Below are 18,286 nucleotides of genomic sequence, written 5' to 3'. Positions count from 1 at the left end.
CAACTATCCACTCAGCCAGGACTGTAACAAGATTATAAGCAATCAGAAAGTGCGATAACATTAACAGGGCACAAAACTGACAGGCTACTGAGACATTCAACGATGTGAGACCTGGTTATGTACTGTATCAGTACAAATTCTCGTTTGGAATTAACTTTCCCTATATTCGTTAGGGGCACGAAATAACTAAAGTTTGTACATGTTCCAAACTAAAAGTTTTTTCTGAACGTTCGGGGTGACAGACCTCGACCAAAAACGATATTTAGTACGTAACAAGCCTGCTGGTGGAGTGATCAAACGAAGGATTTCGTGAACGAAAATATGTACTTATACGAGCTCGTACAGTAGTTGGTTCATAACTCGTTTCCATGTGATTTCTTCTTTTTTAATTATCATAAAAATTAATATTACGTTTCGATGTGTGAAGAAGGTGCTGAGCGAGTGGTCACTGCTTGGATGACGACTACACCATAGCTTACTGGTAGAGCATCGCTGGCCATGCGGAAGGCATGCGGCTATTCTATCACCATATTTTCCGGTGTGTTAGCCGCATCGGGTCGCAGCCGCTCCCCGCCCCCTTCCCATTTCTTGCTCAGATTCCGTTTTTGTTGATATTCAGTGGAACACTATACCAGAAAGCTGTAACTCGGACTTTGAGTGTTTTAGTCTCCCCACTCCTTCCTGTAGGGAAAGTGCAGAGTTGTAGTGATGGGAAGGCACGCGGCTATTCTATCACTCTATTTTCCGGTGTGTTAGCCGCATCGTGTCTCAGCGGCTCCCCGCCCCCTCCCCATGTTGTGCTCAGATTTCGTTTTTGTTGACATTCAGTGGAACACTATACCAGTAAGCTGTAACTCGGACTTTGAGTGTTTTAGTCTGCCTACTTGTGCCAGTCGTTGTGAGACTTTTCCATTCACCCCTACCGTTAGACGCTGCATCTGTCGCCATTTTTTTTTCATACGAGAAACCACGAACCTCCAGAACAGAATATGTTTACCGGCTGTTAGCAGCCGTCGTGAGTTCCCTTCGGGAACGAACACAAGAATTTACTTACAAGTACTTTAGGAAATTAGAGGCGTTCGGACGACCACGATTTACCAGGACCAGTGACCTCTTGGAGAGGCTCTCTGTTTATCGCGTGGACGAGGTATATCGCCAGAAACTGCTCGTGCTGGTATGGCGGTGCGTTTATAACCGTGCCAGTCCTGCTCTGCAGGCACTGTTTGTCAGCAACTGCGGAGCAACTCGCCTTCAGCGCAGTCTGGGCCTGCAACAACCAATAGCCAGAAGCCGAGCAGACCAATGCCGACCGGCATCTCGCGGTTGCCTGTTATGGAACCATATACCTGACACGGTGCGAGCCATGGGCAACATCCCAGCATTCCGTCGAGCTGCCATTCCCTACACGTTGTAGACTGCTACACAATTGGTCACACCATGGTATTCAGTACCCACGAACTTTGCAAAGCCGCGCCGATAATATGATAATGTACCGTGGTGCATGCACCGATGGTACCACCACTTCGTAGACTGCCTCCCGTTCATTTCTGTGCTCCTGTCTTTATTCTCGTCAGCTGTGTACATCAGCAGTTCAATTCTGTGCTCCAGTCCTCTTTATTCTCGTGAGCTGTGTACTTGTTTTGCTGTTTGTTTGGTTTATTTGAATTCGCTCAGTAACGGTGTACTTCAGCTATTCTCTCCTCCCTCTTCTGAATTTGACTCTCCGCTGGCCTTCTCTCCTCCTATCCCCTTACATTGTATTGGGCCTCCGCAGCTCCCCCCCCCCCCCTCCACGCACACACTACATTGTCACATAGCACAACTCAACCATTCGCTACCCTGTTATTGAGCACTCCTGCTCGTTTGGTCTCGCGAATCCAAATAAAATCAATCAGAGGCCCCATGACTCGTTGCGTCGTACTGCTCTTTTTTCTCCGAAACTCAACACTTGTAAGCCAGATAAGAAAAGAGCAGTACGAGGCATGTAGCCTCTAATTTCCCGGTACTTTGAAATTCTCCATGAAGTGCATTGAAATTACATGTACTTTAAATGTACATGTATCTACAGCCCATTTGAAAACTATAGACGCGTAGGGTTCTTGAAATATTTCAAAATTGGCTGGAGCTTTTTGAGAATAACGTTAGTTTTCGGAATATTGCTCAGGTTCGCTCCACAATTACTCTCATATAGTTTCTAAACGATTGGATAACAGATGCCCAATTTGGAAAATTGTATGCACAAAGTGATCACAGATTGTACATGTATGTGGTATAGATGCTGGCATAACGGTTTTTGCCTAGTTACTAGTACGCGTCTATAGTTTTGAAATGGACTGTAAATGGGCTTGATATCTGAGGATTGGTGGATAGCCATGAAAGTTTGAAACTGCGAGTAACAGCTTAGACATGTACGTGTACACGTAGTTCAGCTCCGTTCCATTGCTAACATGTGTGTTGGCTCTGCCCTCGTTGTGTTAATCATTTTTTCCAAGAGTTTAGCAGCATAGCCTGCGGGTACCAGTGCAGACAATACGTCATCAATGGGTTTTTTTAAATGAAAGGCATAACTAAAGTTGTAACAACATTTTCCTAGTTTGTCCTTCACTTTGAACAGACAACATGTAGAAGTTAGTTTGGTACAAGTACAATGATGGATTGCAAAACACGAATATCAGTCGACTGACACCACACATGACTTTAGTATGATACATGTACATGTACATGTACATGACACATGATGTATGTGATTGTGAATGTATATGATGTATGTGAATTCGTCCTTTCCCTGTGCCTGCGTTATCGCCGAACACACTCTATACTGGTGGCGTACCCACTCCTTGACAAGCAGAATGGCTCTGTCTGTTTCATGTATTATAATGTAAACGAAAAGGACATACATGTATGGATATGAGTTTTACGAGTAACTCTCCACCACTGTAACCAGATACTATTATACAGTCAGAAAGTGCAACAACTAGGCACAAAACTGACAGAGTACGGACAGAGTACTGAGACATTCGACGTCCTGACACCTAGCTCGAGTTACTCTTAACTCGTATCCATAATTATATCCTTTTCCTTTCTACATTTACGATTGGCTCAACATCCGAGTATAATGTATAGCTACGGGAACAATTACAAGAGACCTGCGATAAAATGATCAGCTGTAGCCCCTACTCCACTTTTATGTTTAGGTATCTGTGTCATTCGGATCTTCCCAAGTTGTACATTGTACTGTTGAGATACCGAATTCAAATAAATCAATACCATACAATACATTAAATTTCTCAAAATGCGAAGACTCCACTGTAGCCATCCACTATATCCATACATCTTCACACAACACTCTCCAAACGGTCTCTGGGCTACACCAGTCACTAAAAGAAAAAGAGATATTAAATTTTTACAAACGAGAAAGGACCAAGGAACTACAAGTTACGCTATACTGTCCACTAACACCACCAGTTACTAAACAATCAGCTCATGCGATAACATTGCACGACACTGACCGACGGTACTGACTTTCTACAACTAACTGGCTAACAGCTCTAGCACATCTTGGATGCGCACTCCAACAGCCTTCCAACTTGGAAGGTTCTAAGTTATAGAAATACCATCAGGAGGGGAAGGTGAGCGCAACCAAGAAAAGCACGAGCTGAAAGTCTCAGCTGTGAAGGACGTTGGCCTGCTTATTGTCCATGTAAATTGTCATAGTCGAAGTACAGTGCTGTTTTACTGAGGCGTTCGGTTTTTCATGATTCTTGTTCGTATAGCTTCCCCTTTTATTGATCTTCGCATCTTTTGAGCCACACAAGTTGTGTGGAATGTTGCTTTGCGTTCTTGAATCGTGATTTGACCGTATCGTCCAATGGTCTTGCCAGTATCGTCATCGACATGCATGAACATCCGCCAACGTCCTTCATGGAATAATTTATTCCGTGATTTCGCGAGCATAAATCCGCCGGAGGCTACTACATGTACATGTATGTTCAAAACCGGGCTTTCCCGAATAGTAAAACTTGTATTGCTGGTCAGGTGACCCGCTTGGCCTGACCACCCGACATCCCAGCGCTAGGACTGCTTGATGTGATGCACATCATGTCATCATGGGGTAGTTTGACTATAACAGTCTACCATGGTCTATTACTACATGTACAATGTACAATGTACATACTCATTACGTGTTTGGAGAATGCATGGAAAACCACTGTTCACGGGTGTTCGATTTTTATTTTATTTTAATCCACTCAACTCGTGGTACATGACCAATTGGCACACAAAGTGCGAGAGAGGGGTGATATCCAAGCATAGCAAGAAAAGAAAAGAAATAAGGAAAAAGAGGCGAGGGAAGGTAACCAAGCAGGAGAGATTTGAAAACCGCAATCAATAAGACAAGCTGAATCGAAATTTGTGTATACTTTGTTCATGCAATGTAAAACGGTGGAGACAATGTGCAATAAAACGATGAAAATAGATTTACAATCATGTAGTGTAGGTGGTTGCCTCAGCAGTACATGTACATGTATAATTATATACAGCGTCAAAGAGGGTCGAACAGATGACAACATAACCGTCGCTTTACACTACAGGGTTCTCTGATCATGAATTTGGTATTTTCTATCTTAGCACATTGATTCAGCTTTGCCATTACAATCAATCTGTCGAGATAGCAACGAAAAAAAACTTACTAATGCCAAACTCTGGCCAATGCGCAATTCGCATCACCTGTTGCGTTTCCGTATCTTTATTATACAAGTACATGTACATGTAAATCTATTTTTGAAGTGGTATGCCTAAAAGTTGGAGGCTTTCAAGGAGGCTTTCACTACGAACATACTGTCTTGTAGAAAGACGTGAATTGGTTACCGGAGATGTGCAGAATGCTTCAGAAAATTCAAGAAAACCAGGGGATACAAACGTGATTAACATGTCCATACGCCTTGAAACTATTATGGACAAGAATGGGCCCGCACTTTAAAATGTGTTGTAAATCTGGGTCAGACGTTCGTGCTGAGAGAGAGAAAGAGGAGGGGGGGTCTGTAATAAGAGACAATCCTTTTCATACAGTACAAGTCCAGTGCAAGAATAGCGATGAGAAGGATATGCGATGATAGTTGAACAAGAATCTAAAAAGAATCTACAAAGAATCTACATACATACATGTACGGAAGTAGTAGTAATTGTGTTTCTTATACACTGTGCGCTGGTGTACGTACAATGTACTCTGTGTACTCTGTGCAAATGTCCGTCAGGCGTTAGCTTGCTGGGTCTCAAGGTCGTGGGGGATTTCACTGAAATTTGGTCGTTCCGTGGCGGTGGGTCGCAGGCACGCTTCCACCAGGTGACGATAGTCGTATGGCATGCCAGGTGGCAGTGGCAGCTGGTGGCCACGGGCGATTGCCACCTCCACCTCTCCCTCGCCCTTAAGATGGACATACGGTGTTTGGCGAGTGAATATCTCCCACAGCACCACTCCAAAGCTGTGCAGAACGTGACAAATCCGGAACAAAACATCACACGAGAAGAGAGAGAACGTTAGAGGAGAGAATGGTGAGAGAATGTTTGGGGGAAAGGGAAATATAGAGACAAACAGACGGACAGACATACAGACAGACCGACACACAGACGGAGGAGAATAGGCCGACTGAGGGTCATAGGCGGATCCCACAACAGGAGAAAGATTACACCGATTGATACTGGTTTATTTTTTGCGTTTCGACGATTGTCTCCTTGAGAAAGGTAATCATTTTTTTAATATTCTGAAGAAGACAATCGTCGAAACGTGAGTATATTAGTATCAATCAGTCTGGTTTTGCTCCTGTTGTGTGGTGCAACTATTCTCCGTTGCAGTTCTTGAATCTCTTGGCTGAACCTGTGCTGTTGTGTCATCGTATGAATATCAAGTTTCTTTCCAAACCCAGACAGACAGACAGAAAAACAGACCGACAGAAAACATACTTACAGACAACCAGACGGACGGACAGACAGCCGGACTGACAGAAAAACAAATAGACAAACTGACGGACAACGGGGTCTATATAACACCACGGTGCAAAATCGGACCACTTAAATTAACATGAACGAGACAAGACAGTACATTCTGATCGATTCTACGAATAGTGGCCGTGAGATAGGCAAGCAGTCAGGCAGGCATAGTGGGATGATTTAAGACCATCACTGACAAACAGGGAAACTAGCTTCACGTCCTGCTTGAACGGGAAGAATTCTTCCAGCTGTGCTGCGACCTACAGTTATGGTTTATGGGAACACGTAACCTGAGACGAGGAAAACATGCTTGCAGCGAATGGGAGTATCGGTCTTTGACCACCGTGGTGGGTCTGATCTACTCAGCGCCCATGGCTTACGGAGCTGCAGCTGCGCCTTAATAACCCATTTTCCTCGAGGGTGGTGGTGTTACTACGCATGCGAACACCTCCGTCTGACGGAACCCCACTTGAAGCGTGAAAGTACTTCCGAGTATTCGTATGAGATATTTTCCCTCGACCGTTATTTACTGTACAGTGTAAGGCGACTGTGCTGGGATAAAGTGACAGTCATAATAGAGTGGCTTCACATCTTTGTCATATGACTTAAGTTTTCTTCGATCGTGATCATGACGCAATGCATGTGGACACCAGAGCCAATAATAATTGCCAGTATGCGGAACATACAATGTAGATGCAATTAAGGGCTGACTGGACTTGTAACCAATATGGCTATCCCGTATGATTATGGTTGCGCTACGGGACTTTTTGCTTCTTCTTTTTCGGTAAAATCCACGTTTGTTCAGCAATTGAAGGGAATAATGGAGTGTAGTGGTGGGAGTAAATAAATTAAGCTCAGTCGACCAGAGGCCTACCTGTATACGTCGGCTTTCTCGTTGTAATGCTCTCCCCGCACAGTCTCGGGTGATTTCCATCTCAGTGTACCCACTTCACGGGTCATCACCGATGCAGAATAGCGCTGGTACGTCTCACCATGGTTTGTAGAGATGTCCGTAAGCAAAGGAGTTGACAGACTGGTTTCCTCTTGTTCTGTATTCACCCCGGGATTCCCGGAGTCGCTTGTCACGATACGCGCAGGTTCAGTTGGAATCTGTTCGGCTGCCTCAGCGAGCAGATTTTCATCGCCTTGTGTATCCGTGGGGATAGTTGTTGGGGTCGCAGGAGCTGAGCTGTGGGTCGTCTGGTCGCCAGCCTTGTCAGGATCTAGAATCGCCATGAACCGTGACGTGCCCAGGTCTCCGATTTTCACCACCCACTTGTCGCTGACTAGCAGGTTGGGAGACTTCAGGTCTCTGTGCAGACGTGGCGGGTTGGAGCCGTGCAGATATGCCATCCCGCGGGCCGTGTCCAGGGCGAACCTCAAGCGATCGTGATGTGTGAAGACATTGTCTCTGTCGTGGAGCACGTGATAGAGCGAGCCGCGCCGCAAGTACTCCATGACGAGAAACGGTCGTTTACTTGCGTGGTCAGTGCCGGCTCCCAGAAATATGACGATATTAGGATGACGAATTGAACGGAGTACTTCAGCTTCTTGGATAAAATGATCAGTCAGCGAAATGTTTCTACCTGTGTATTTTGGTAGTACTTTCACAGCTACCAACATGTCGCTGAACTCTGCTAGCCACACTTGCGAGAAAGAGCCCCTGGCCAGTTTCTTGGTGCGGTTGAGCGATGACCACTGTATTCTTGCCCCGATGTTGATTTGGTCTAGCTTCTTCTGATACAGTCGCATACTCTTGTGTTTGTCCTGCAGTTCTCTCTCCTTGAGCTTGAGTTGCTGGTTTCTGTTGTGGTACTTTCGGGTAGCAAGAGCAATGGCCGACACAAACAGGAGGATTGCCGTCGCAATGGATAGGCTGACTAGCGGCACGCGACAGTTATCGTATGGCACGAAACCGAAGTTACAGTGACACACAGGTATTAGGTTTTCGTCTACCACACACACACCATGCCCACTGCACAGCTGACCGCGGCAGGGAGACAGAGCAATGCAAAATTCGGAGCCTTCCGCTTCGCTTGTCGTAAAGTTCGGACACGGCCAGCACCCGCCTTCCAGCGAATCCGAGAATGCTCCCCTCTGGCAAGGCTGGCAGGTTGCGTTCAACAGTTGATAGCCTTTCGGACAAAGACCCTCAGTTATCGTCATATACTTCTGCCTAGACGACCCCCTAATGGCGTGCGATCCACTCTCACCACCGAACAAATAGAGTTTTTCTCCTCTTACCACGTGATGTCTACGTATGTAGCTGTAAGTGAAAAGTGGTAATAGTTTTGCCACTGTGTGCATAGAGCTGAAGTTCAACAGAATGAGTTGTGACAGTGTAGCCTTATCCCCTCCGAAAATTAACAATCCGTTCTGGTTGTACCGTGTTAGGGTGGCGTAGCGTCTGGTCAGCACGCATGACGTTAGAGGGATACGCCGAACTCGCAGGGTTTCTGTGCTGTTGCACATCACCACCCTGAGAACTGTGAGAGATTCGCTGCAAGCACGGGGACTAACGTGACCGCCGAACACATAGTGCAAATCTGCATGTGTCATTGCCGCATGACCATAACGCTTTGCCAGAGGACCACCGACAACACTGTGCGGTTGTATTTTCTTCCATTCTCCTTCGCAGCGGTGATCGTGTGTCAGATGCAATATCCAAACGTCGGATAGAGCGTGAGCTGTGCTCTTTTCTTTACCACCGTAAACAAGAAGACGTCTGTCGTCAAGACGAACCGCAACGTGCTCATACCGCATCGACGGAGATCCTGCCTTCCCCTTGTCCACAAATTCATCACATCTATTATGCCCAATTCCTATGCACCAAGTGATGGAGGTCGCGGCCGTAGCGTGAATCGTTTTGTAGCCATATCCGAACAGAATGGCGGTACGAATTGACAGACTCGTTGATGAAGCACTCTTGAAGACCCTGCTGTGGCAATTCCTCAGGGCCATGACCTCGTACTCATCGGTCTGCACGGTCAGAGTCGACACAACGGGTGTCCAGTCATAGAGCCCTGCATCCCACCTTGGAACCTGCCGCTCAGTTTCAAGAAAACATTTCGATGTTGGGAAAAACATGACGCGCTCCTGACCACCTCGACCTTGAACAACTGGTGTGGGTGTCAGGCAACCAAGTTGTCCAGGAAATAGAAGGCCCGGCGAGTGCGATGTGAAAAGGTTCTTCTCCACGAATTCATGTCCCACGACTGAAGGCGAGCCTTTCACAGGAATTTCCAGCGACGTCTTCACTGTCAAGCTAAACACTTGCTTCCCTATCTTGTAGAAGGCACCCGAAGTTGCGCTGACGGCGTAGAATTGCCCAATCTCCGGTGTCCTTGTATTCTTACTTGAAGTACGTGACACAGCCAGTCGGCATTGAGGAGTATCACTTGAAGAACTGCTTAGATTGCAGAGGTACGAGCCCTGCAAGAAGTGGATTACAATCTGCGACTGATTTCCAAACAGTATTGCTCGAGGACGGTGAATAATTGAGCCCAACACTGACAGCAGCATACTCTCCAGAAGGCAGACATTAATGACATTCTGGTGCCGCGTCCATCTGCGCGTGTGAAAATCGAACATCCAGAGCGTGCAGAAAAGCTGTCGATTGCTTGCGTCCATTAGGCCATTACGGTTGTAATTCGTTAAACCGCCATGAAGTATCAACGTGTTGTTCCACACAACCAGAGACGGGAGAAGAATTGGTCCCGGTCGCACTAGGGACTGGGATTCAGCCACAACTTCCCAGGTTCCTATTGTTATAATACCCTCCTTCGTGGTGTGAATATGCACCCGTCGAAGACGTGATGCTACAGTGCAATATTTCCGGAAGTCGGGAGTATTCTGCTGCCATTTGGACATCTTGTTTTGGCAAAGAAGCCCTCCGTAAGCTAAAATCCAATAGCTTTTTTTATCGTCATCTGTGTCAGCAAGTGTCACTATCGACTGTAGGTATCTGTAGCTAGCACTACTAGAACGTGCTTCACGTGATACCACCTTTCGTAGCTTCATGTCTCGCCAAACGTACATGATGTTGCACTCGTCCCACGGCCCGAAATCGTAGATGATCAAATCCTCTCTTGATGGTGAAGTGGCCAAGGCAGGTGTGAAGCCATTGGCGCTCCTACACTTCTGGCTTAACCCAGGATACGTCATCGTGGCTATATGTCTCCACGAGATTACTACATCTTCAGTATCGATTGCCATTAGGTGGTCCACTCTGTATCCGGGTTTGCCCTCCACCCAGCGAAAGCTTAGACTGACGATGTGCTCAGTACGGCGAGATCGTTCTGTCTGGAGGAAAAGAGTTGAGGAAGGAGTCGGACGAAAGCGAAGGCGATCAGAATCATGCACCGCATTACGTTTAGGGTATTCATAAACGTACTGGGTTCGCAGAGGGCTGCTATCTCCTTGTTCCCGTCCATCTAATCCAGTAGCAGGATTTGAGGCAGAGATCGATTTGATGACACATATGAGGGCTAGGAGAGTTATTTGTTTCTTCACGCACCTCTCTGTCAGCACCATGTTTATTCCCACCACGGCAGATCTTCAGAATGCACGACGTTGTGCGAAAGTCTAGAGACGAAAGGTGACAAAGGTGGAAACAGCCTCTCGTCACTTATAGTCCAGCTAGTGAAGATTACAATGTAGCTAATGGCAAAGTAGAAGACTGATGCCGCCAAAGTGCGTCTGGCGGCAATATCAATAATTCTGTGGGATTCCAAACCAAATAAACAGACAGTTTCCAGATCTGTAAACTACGGGAGTAAGTAGTTGAAATACATGCCAGCTTACCCCACGGAACTCATGCAAGAGAAATCCAAGGCGCAGATGGATTGCAGACGTGCGACAAATCGACCTGCCTGTCTGACTTCCTTCCCCCACAAAGACTCCACCCTAGCCATGTGCAACCTGAAAGTGCATCACCCTTGGCATCTGTCACATAAAATTACATGTACTTGCGACTTGTGTGTACATGATTGTATAATTAAATGCATGTACAATTGTGTTACGGAAATGAGTACAACCGGGGTATACAAACATGCAGGTACATCAAAATACATGAAGCATCAGGAGATCCTTTCCATTCGCCTTCATTGGTGAATGGATCTGCCTACCCCCTGCTCTCCTCAGGCAAGAATTATCGTTGAAGTGTCTGCTTGCTTTCAAGGCAGCTGCCTGGAAGCACCTTCGCCTGAAGGACTGGCTGTGGGCCACAGACGGCAACTAAGATCAACTAAGAGCCATAACTCTGTACAAACGCCTTACACCTCAATTTGATTTTCCTACTTTATGCTGCTATTTTAGCACTACATTCCTCTCAACCCGCCCCACTCCTTTCTGATGCGCGCATCCATCCAGTGCTGACTCCGAGACCCCAGGTATTAGTAGGACTAGTTTGACTCGCCACCCCTGCACCTTGCTTTTGCATGTCCTACCCATTTTGTCTGTTTGTCCTCGTCTTCTGTCCCATTTTGCTGTTCCCATGGTTACCCCATATCATCAGTAGGATCGTGTGCTTTATACTTTTAAATCAAGAATCCAGATTGAGAAAACTCTTGAACCGCAATACCGTAAAGGTAAGTTATACATACTGTGGCTGCATGCCCAGCATAGAAACCAGAATAAAAGGAGGTAACAAGAAAATATGCCTGCATGCCCACTGAGTGGTGAATGCAGGACTAGCCCTTGGCGGATTATGCTCGGTAATTTGCTGAATTATGCTCAAGTTCCATTATGCCCAAATTATGCCAGTGATTATGCTACATTTTGCTGTAATTATGCCAATGATGGTGCTATAGTGTACCCTTGCACTCCTGTTGCACTTTGCAACTTTGCAACAACTCTGGCACGATGATAACACGGCTTATACGGGGTAACATTCACCAGGTTATTTCCTGTTACCGTACCATGGTCTATTACTACACGTACAATGTACATACTCATTACGTGTTTGGAGAATGCATGGAAAACCACTGTTCACGGGTGTTCGATTTTTATTTTATTTTATTTCACTCAACTCGTGGTACATGACCAATTGGCACACAAAGTGCGAGAGAGGGGTGATATCCAAGCACGGCAAGAAAAGAAAAGGAATAGAAAAAGAGGCGAAGGAAAGGTAACCAAGCAGGAGAGATTTGATAACCGCAAACAATAAGACAAGCTGAATGGAAATGTGTGTATACTTTGTTCATGCAATGTGAAACGGTGGAGACAATGTGCAATAAAACGATTAAAATGATTTACAATCATGTAGTTTAGGTCGTTGCCTCAGCAGTACATGTACATGTACATGACATTGTATAATTATGTACAGCATCAAAGAGGGTTGAACATAACACAACATAACTGACGCTTTACACTACAGGGTTCTCTGATCATGAATTTGATATTTTCTATCTGAACACTTTGATTCAGCTTTGCCATTACAATTGATCTGTCGAGATAGCAACGAAAAAAAACTTTACTAATGCCAAACTCTGGCCAATGCGCAATTCGCATTAGCTGTTGCGTTTCCATATCTTTATTATACAGTGTACATATAAATCTATTTTTAAAGTTGTATACCTCAAAGTGGGAGGTTTTCAAGGAGACTTGAACTACGAACATATTGTCTTGTAGAAAGAAAGTGAATCATCGTTAGCGGAGATGTGCAGAATGCTTCAGAAAATTCAAGAAATACAGCACACCAGGGGACACAAACGTAATTTGCATGTACATACGACTTCATACTGTTATGGACAAGAATGAAGCCCGCACTTTAGAATGTGTTGTAAATCTGGGTGAGACGTTCGTGCTGAGAGAGAGAGAGAGGGGGGGGGGTCTGTAATAAGAGACAATCCTTTTCATACAGTACAAGTCCAGTGCAAGAATAGCGATGAGAAGGATATGCGATGATAGTTGAACAAGAATCTAAAAAGAATCTACAAAGAATCTACAAACATACATGTACGGAAGTAGTAGTAATTGTGTTTCTTATACACTGTGCGCTGGTGTACGTACAATGTACTCTGTGTACTCTGTGCAAATGTCCGTCAGGCGTTAGCTTGCTGGGTCTCAAGGTCGTGGGGGATTTCACTGAAATTTGGTCGTTCCGTGGCGGTGGGTCGCAGGCACGCTTCCACCAGGTGACGATAGTCGTATGGCATGCCAGGTGGCAGTGGCAGCTGGTGGCCACGGGCGATTGCCACCTCCACCTCTCCCTCGCCCTTAAGATGGACATACGGTGTTTGGCGAGTGAATATCTCCCACAGCACCACTCCAAAGCTGTGCAGAACGTGACAAATCCGGAACAAAACATCACACGAGAAGAGAGAGAACGTTAGAGGAGAGAAAGGTGAGAGAATGTTTGATGGAAAGGGAAATATAGAGACAAACAGACGGACAGACATACAGACAGACCGACTCACAGAAGGAGGAGAATAGGCCGACTGAGCGTAATAGGCGGATCCCACAACAGGAGAAAGACTACACCGATTGATACTGGTTTATTTTGGCGTTTCGACGATTGTCTCCTTGAGAAAGGTACTAGTAATCATTTTTTTTAATATTCTGAAGAAGACAATCGTCGAAACGTGAGTATATTAGTATCAATCAGTCTGGTTTTGCTCCTGTTGTGTGGTGCAACTATTCTCCGTTGCAGTTCTTGAATCTCTTGGCTGAACCTGTGCTGTTGTGTCATCGTATGAATATCAAGTTTCTTTCCAAACCCAGACAGACAGACAGAAAAACAGACCGACAGAAAACATACTTACAGACAACCAGACGGAAGGACAGACAGCCGGACTGACAGAAAAACAAATAGACAAACTGACGGACAACGGGGTCTATATAACACCACGGTGCAAAATCGGACCACTTAAATTAACATGAACGAGACAAGACAGTACATTCTGATCGATTCTACGAATAGTGGCTGTGAGATAGGCAAGCAGTCAGGCAGGCATAGTGGGATGATTTAGGACCATTGCTGACAAACAGGGAAACTAGCTTCATGTCCTGCTTGAACGGGAAGAACTCTTCCAGCTGTGCTGCGACCTACAGTTATGGTTTATTGGGAACACGTAACCTGAGACGAGGAAAACATGCTTACAGCGAATGGGAGTATCGGTCTTTGACCACCGTGGTGGGTCTGATCTACTCAGCGCCCATGGCTTACGGAGCTGCAGCTGCGCCTTAATAACCCATTTTCCTCGAGGGTGGTGGTGTTACTACGGATGCGAACACCTCCGTCTGACGGAACCCCACTTGAAGCGTGAAAGTACTTCCGAGTATTCGTATGAGATATTTTCCCTCGACCGTTATTTACTGTACAGTGTAAGGCGACTGTGCTGGGATAAAGTGACATAATAGAGTGGCTTCACATCTTTGTCATATGACTTAAGTTTTCTTCGATCGTGATCATGACGCAATGCATGTGGACACCAGAGCCAATAATATATGATTGCCAGTATGCGGAACATACAATGTAGATGCAATTAAGGGCTGACTGGACTTGTAACCAATATGGCTATCCCGTATGATTATGGTTGCGCTACGGGACTTTTTGCTTCTTCTTTTTCGGTAAAATCCACGTTTGTTCAGCAATTGAAGGGAATAATGGAGTGTAGTGGTGGGAGTAAATAAATTAAGCTCAGTCGACCAGAGGCCTACCTGTATACGTCGGCTTTCTCGTTGTAATGCTCTCCCCGCACAGTCTCGGGTGATTTCCATCTCAGTGTACCCACTTCACGGGTCATCACCGATGCAGAATAGCGCTGGTACGTCTCACCATGGTTTGTAGAGATGTCCGTGAGCAAAGGAGTTGTCAAACTGGTTTCCTCTTGTTCTGTATTCACTCCGGGATCCAAGGAGTTGCTTGTCACCATACGCGTAGGTTCAGTTGGAATCTGGTCGGCTGCCTCAGCGAGCAGATTTTCATCGCCTTGTGTATCCGTGGGGATAGTTGTTGGGGTCGCAGTAGCTGAGCTGTGGGTCGTCTGGTCGCCAGCCTTGTCAGGATCTAGAATCGCCATGAACCGTGACGTGCCCAGGTCTCCGATTTTCACCACCCACTTGTCGCTGACTAGCAGGTTGGGAGACTTCAGGTCTCTGTGCAGACGTGGCGGGTTGGAGCCGTGCAGATATGCCATCCCGCGGGCCGTGTCCAGGGCGAACCTCAAGCGATCGTGATGTGTGAAGACATTGTCTCTGTCGTGGATGACGTGATAGAGCGAGCCCCGCCGCAAGTACTCCATGACGAGAAACGGTCGTTTACTTGCGTGATCAGTGCCGGCTCCCAGGAATATGACGATATTAGGATGACGAATTGAACGGAGTACTTCAGCTTCTTGGATAAAATGATCAGTCAGCGAAATGTTTCTACCTGTGTATTTTGGTAGTACTTTCACAGCTACCAACATGTCGCTGAACTCTGCCAGCCACACTTGCGAGAAAGAGCCCCTGGCCAGTTTCTTGGTGCGATTGAGCGATGACCACTGTATTCTTGCCCCGATGTTGATTTGGTCTAGCTTCTTCTGATACAGTCGCATACTCTTGTGTTTGTCCTGCAGTTCTCTCTCCTTGAGCTTGAGTTGCTGGTTTCTGTTGTGGTACTTTCGGGTAGCGAGAGCAATGGCCGACACAAACAGGAGGATTGCCGTCGCAATGGATAGGCTGACTAGTGGCACGCGACAGTTATCGTATGTCACGAAGCCGAAGTTACAGTGACACACAGGTATTCGGTTTTCGTCTACCACACACACACCATGCTGACTGCAAAGCTGACCGCGGCAGGGAGACGGAGCAATGCAAGCTTCGGAGCCTTCCGCTTCGCTTGTCGTAAAGTTCGGACACGGCCTGCACCCGGCATCCAGCGAATCTGAGAATGCTCCCCTCTGGCAAGGCTGGCAGGTTGCGTTCAACAGCTGATAGCCTCTCGGACAAAGACTCTCAGTTATCGTCATATACCTTGATCCCGTCCTGCTGGTGGGCGATCCATCCACACCACCGAACAAATAGAGTTTTTCTCCTCTTACCACGTGACGACCACGTTTGTGGCTATGAGCGAAAAGTGGTAATAGTTTTGCCACTGTATGCATAGAGCTGAAGTTCAACAGAATGAGTTGGGACAGTGTAGCCTTATCCCCTCCGAATACTAACAATCCATTCTGGTTGTACCGTGTTAGGCTGGCGTAGCGTCTGGTCAGGACGCATGGCGTTAGCGGGATACGCCGTACTCGCAGGGTTTCTGTGCCGTTGCGCATCACCACCCTGAGAACTGTGAGAGATTCGCTGCAAACGTTGGGACTAACGTGACCGCCGAACACGTAGTGCAAATCTGCATGTGTCATTGCCGCATGACCATAACGCTTTGCCAGAGGACCACCGAGAATACTGTGCGGCTGTACTTTCTTCCATACTCCTTCGCAGCGGTCATCGCGTGTCAGATGCAATATCCAGACTTCGGATAGATCGTGAGATGTGATATGTTCTTTTCCACCGTAAACAAGAAGACGTCTGTCATCAAGACGAACCGCAATGTAGTCACTCCGCATCGACGGAGATCCTGCCTTCCCCTTGTCCACAAATTCATCGCATGTATTATGATCAATTCCTATGCACCAAGCGACAATAGTTTTGTAGCCATATCCGATCAGAATGGCGGTCCGATTTGACAGCTTCGTTGTTGTAGCGCCACTGAGCACCCTACCTTGGCAGTTTCCCAGGTCCATGATCTCATACTCCTCGGTCTGCACCGTCAGAGTCCACACAACGGGTGTACTGACATAACGCCGTCCGTCTAACGTTGGATGCGACCATTCGGTAACAAGGTCACAGTTCGATGTTGGGAGAAACATCACTCGCTCCTGACTACCTCGACCGTGAACAATTGGTGTGGGTGTCAGGCACCCAGGTTGTCCGGGAAATATACGGTTCAGCGAGGGCCATTTGTAAATATTCTTCTCCTGAAATTCATGTCCCACTACTGAAAGCAAGCCGTTAAAAGAAATGTCCGTGGACGTCTTAATTGTCAAGCTAAACACTTGCTTTCCTATCCCGTACAAGGCACCCGAAGCTGCGCTGACGGCGTAGAAGTGAAGCGGAGGCACTGTCCTATCCTTATGTGACACAGCCAGTCGGCATTGGGGAGTATCACTTGAAGAACTGCTTAGATTGCAGAGGTACGAGCCCTGCAAGAAGTGGATTAAAATCTGCGACTGGTTTCCAAACAGTACTGCTCGAGGATAGTGAATCATTGAGCCTGCAACTGACGGCAGCATACTCTTCAGAAGGCAGACATTAATGACATTCTGGTGACGCGTCCATCTGCGCGTGTGCAGATCGAACATCCAGAGCGTACAGAAACGCTGCCGATTCCTTCTATCCATTTGGCCATCATTGTTGTAATTCGTTAAGCCGCCGTGAAGAATCAGCGTGTTGTTCCACACAACCAGAGACGGGAGAAGATTTGGACCAGGTCGCACGGGGGACTGGGATTCAGCCACAATTTCCCAGGTTCCTAATGTTATAATACCTTCCTTCGTGGTGTGAATATGCACCCGTCGAAGACGTGATACCACAGTGCAAGATTTTCCCAAGTCGTAATAATTTCTCCACATCTGTTCGGTTATCTTGTTTTGGCAAAGAAGCTCTCCGTAAGCTAAAATCCAATAGCTTTTTTGATCGTCATCTGTGTCAGCAAGTGTCACTATCGACTGTAGGTATCTGTGGCTAGCACTACTACTAGTACGTGCTTCACGTGACACCACCTTTCGTAGCGTCATGTCTCGCCAAACGTACATTACGTTGCACTCGTCCAACGGCCCGAAACCGTACATGATCAAATCCTGCCTGGATGGGGAAGTGGCCAAAGAAGGTGTGAAGCCATGGGGGGTCCTACACTCCACGCTTAACCCGGGATACGTCAGCGTGGCAATATGTCTCCACGAGATTACTACCGCTTCAGTATCCATTGCCATTAGGTGGTCCACTCTGTATCCGGGTTTGCCCTTCATCCAGCGAAAGCTTAGACTGACGATTTGCTCAGTAAGGCGAGATTGTTCTGGCTTCAGGAAAAGAGTTGTGGAAGGAGTCGGACGAAAGCTAAGGCGATCATAATCATCATACGTACTACGTTTAGGGTATTCATAAACGTACTGGGTTAGTATAGGGCTGCTATCTCCTTGCTCCCGTCCATCTAGTGCAGTGGCAGGGTTTGGAGCAGAGATCGATTTGATAAGACAGATGAGGGTCAGGAGAGTTATTTGTTTCATCACGCACCTATCTGTGCGGCACGTCAGCTCCATGTCTA

The 18,286-nt window shown here is 46.6% G+C and overlaps 3 protein-coding genes across 3 annotated transcripts in view; 1 reads left to right on the top strand and 2 right to left on the bottom strand.

The window, feature by feature from the left end:
• LOC135819215 (uncharacterized) overlaps window positions 1-18,286 on the top strand; it is a gene marked incomplete at its 3' end in the record, with an annotated part of 105,672 nt that overhangs the window by 52,682 nt on the left and 34,704 nt on the right.
• LOC135819211 (uncharacterized) lies at window positions 4,211-9,764 on the bottom strand. The gene is made up of 2 exons (XM_065332375.1): window positions 6,860-9,764; window positions 4,211-5,480 (listed from the first exon to the last, which is right to left on the bottom strand). The coding sequence occupies exons 1-2, from the start codon at window positions 9,613-9,615 to the stop codon at window positions 5,249-5,251; spliced, it is 2,988 nt and encodes a 995-aa protein (XP_065188447.1). The 5' UTR covers window positions 9,616-9,764; the 3' UTR covers window positions 4,211-5,248.
• Window positions 11,984-16,762, bottom strand: LOC135819210 (uncharacterized). Its single transcript, XM_065332374.1, has 2 exons — window positions 14,647-16,762; window positions 11,984-13,260 (listed from the first exon to the last, which is right to left on the bottom strand). The coding sequence occupies exons 1-2, from the start codon at window positions 16,704-16,706 to the stop codon at window positions 13,029-13,031; spliced, it is 2,292 nt and encodes a 763-aa protein (XP_065188446.1). The 5' UTR covers window positions 16,707-16,762; the 3' UTR covers window positions 11,984-13,028.

Source organism: Sycon ciliatum, chromosome 6 (genome assembly GCF_964019385.1).
Source record: "Sycon ciliatum chromosome 6, ocSycCili1.1, whole genome shotgun sequence".
NCBI classification, from domain to species: Eukaryota; Metazoa; Porifera; class Calcarea; order Leucosolenida; family Sycettidae; genus Sycon; species Sycon ciliatum.
The sequence above is the reverse complement of the archived record's forward strand: the minus strand, read 5'-3'. Positions and strand labels throughout refer to the sequence as shown.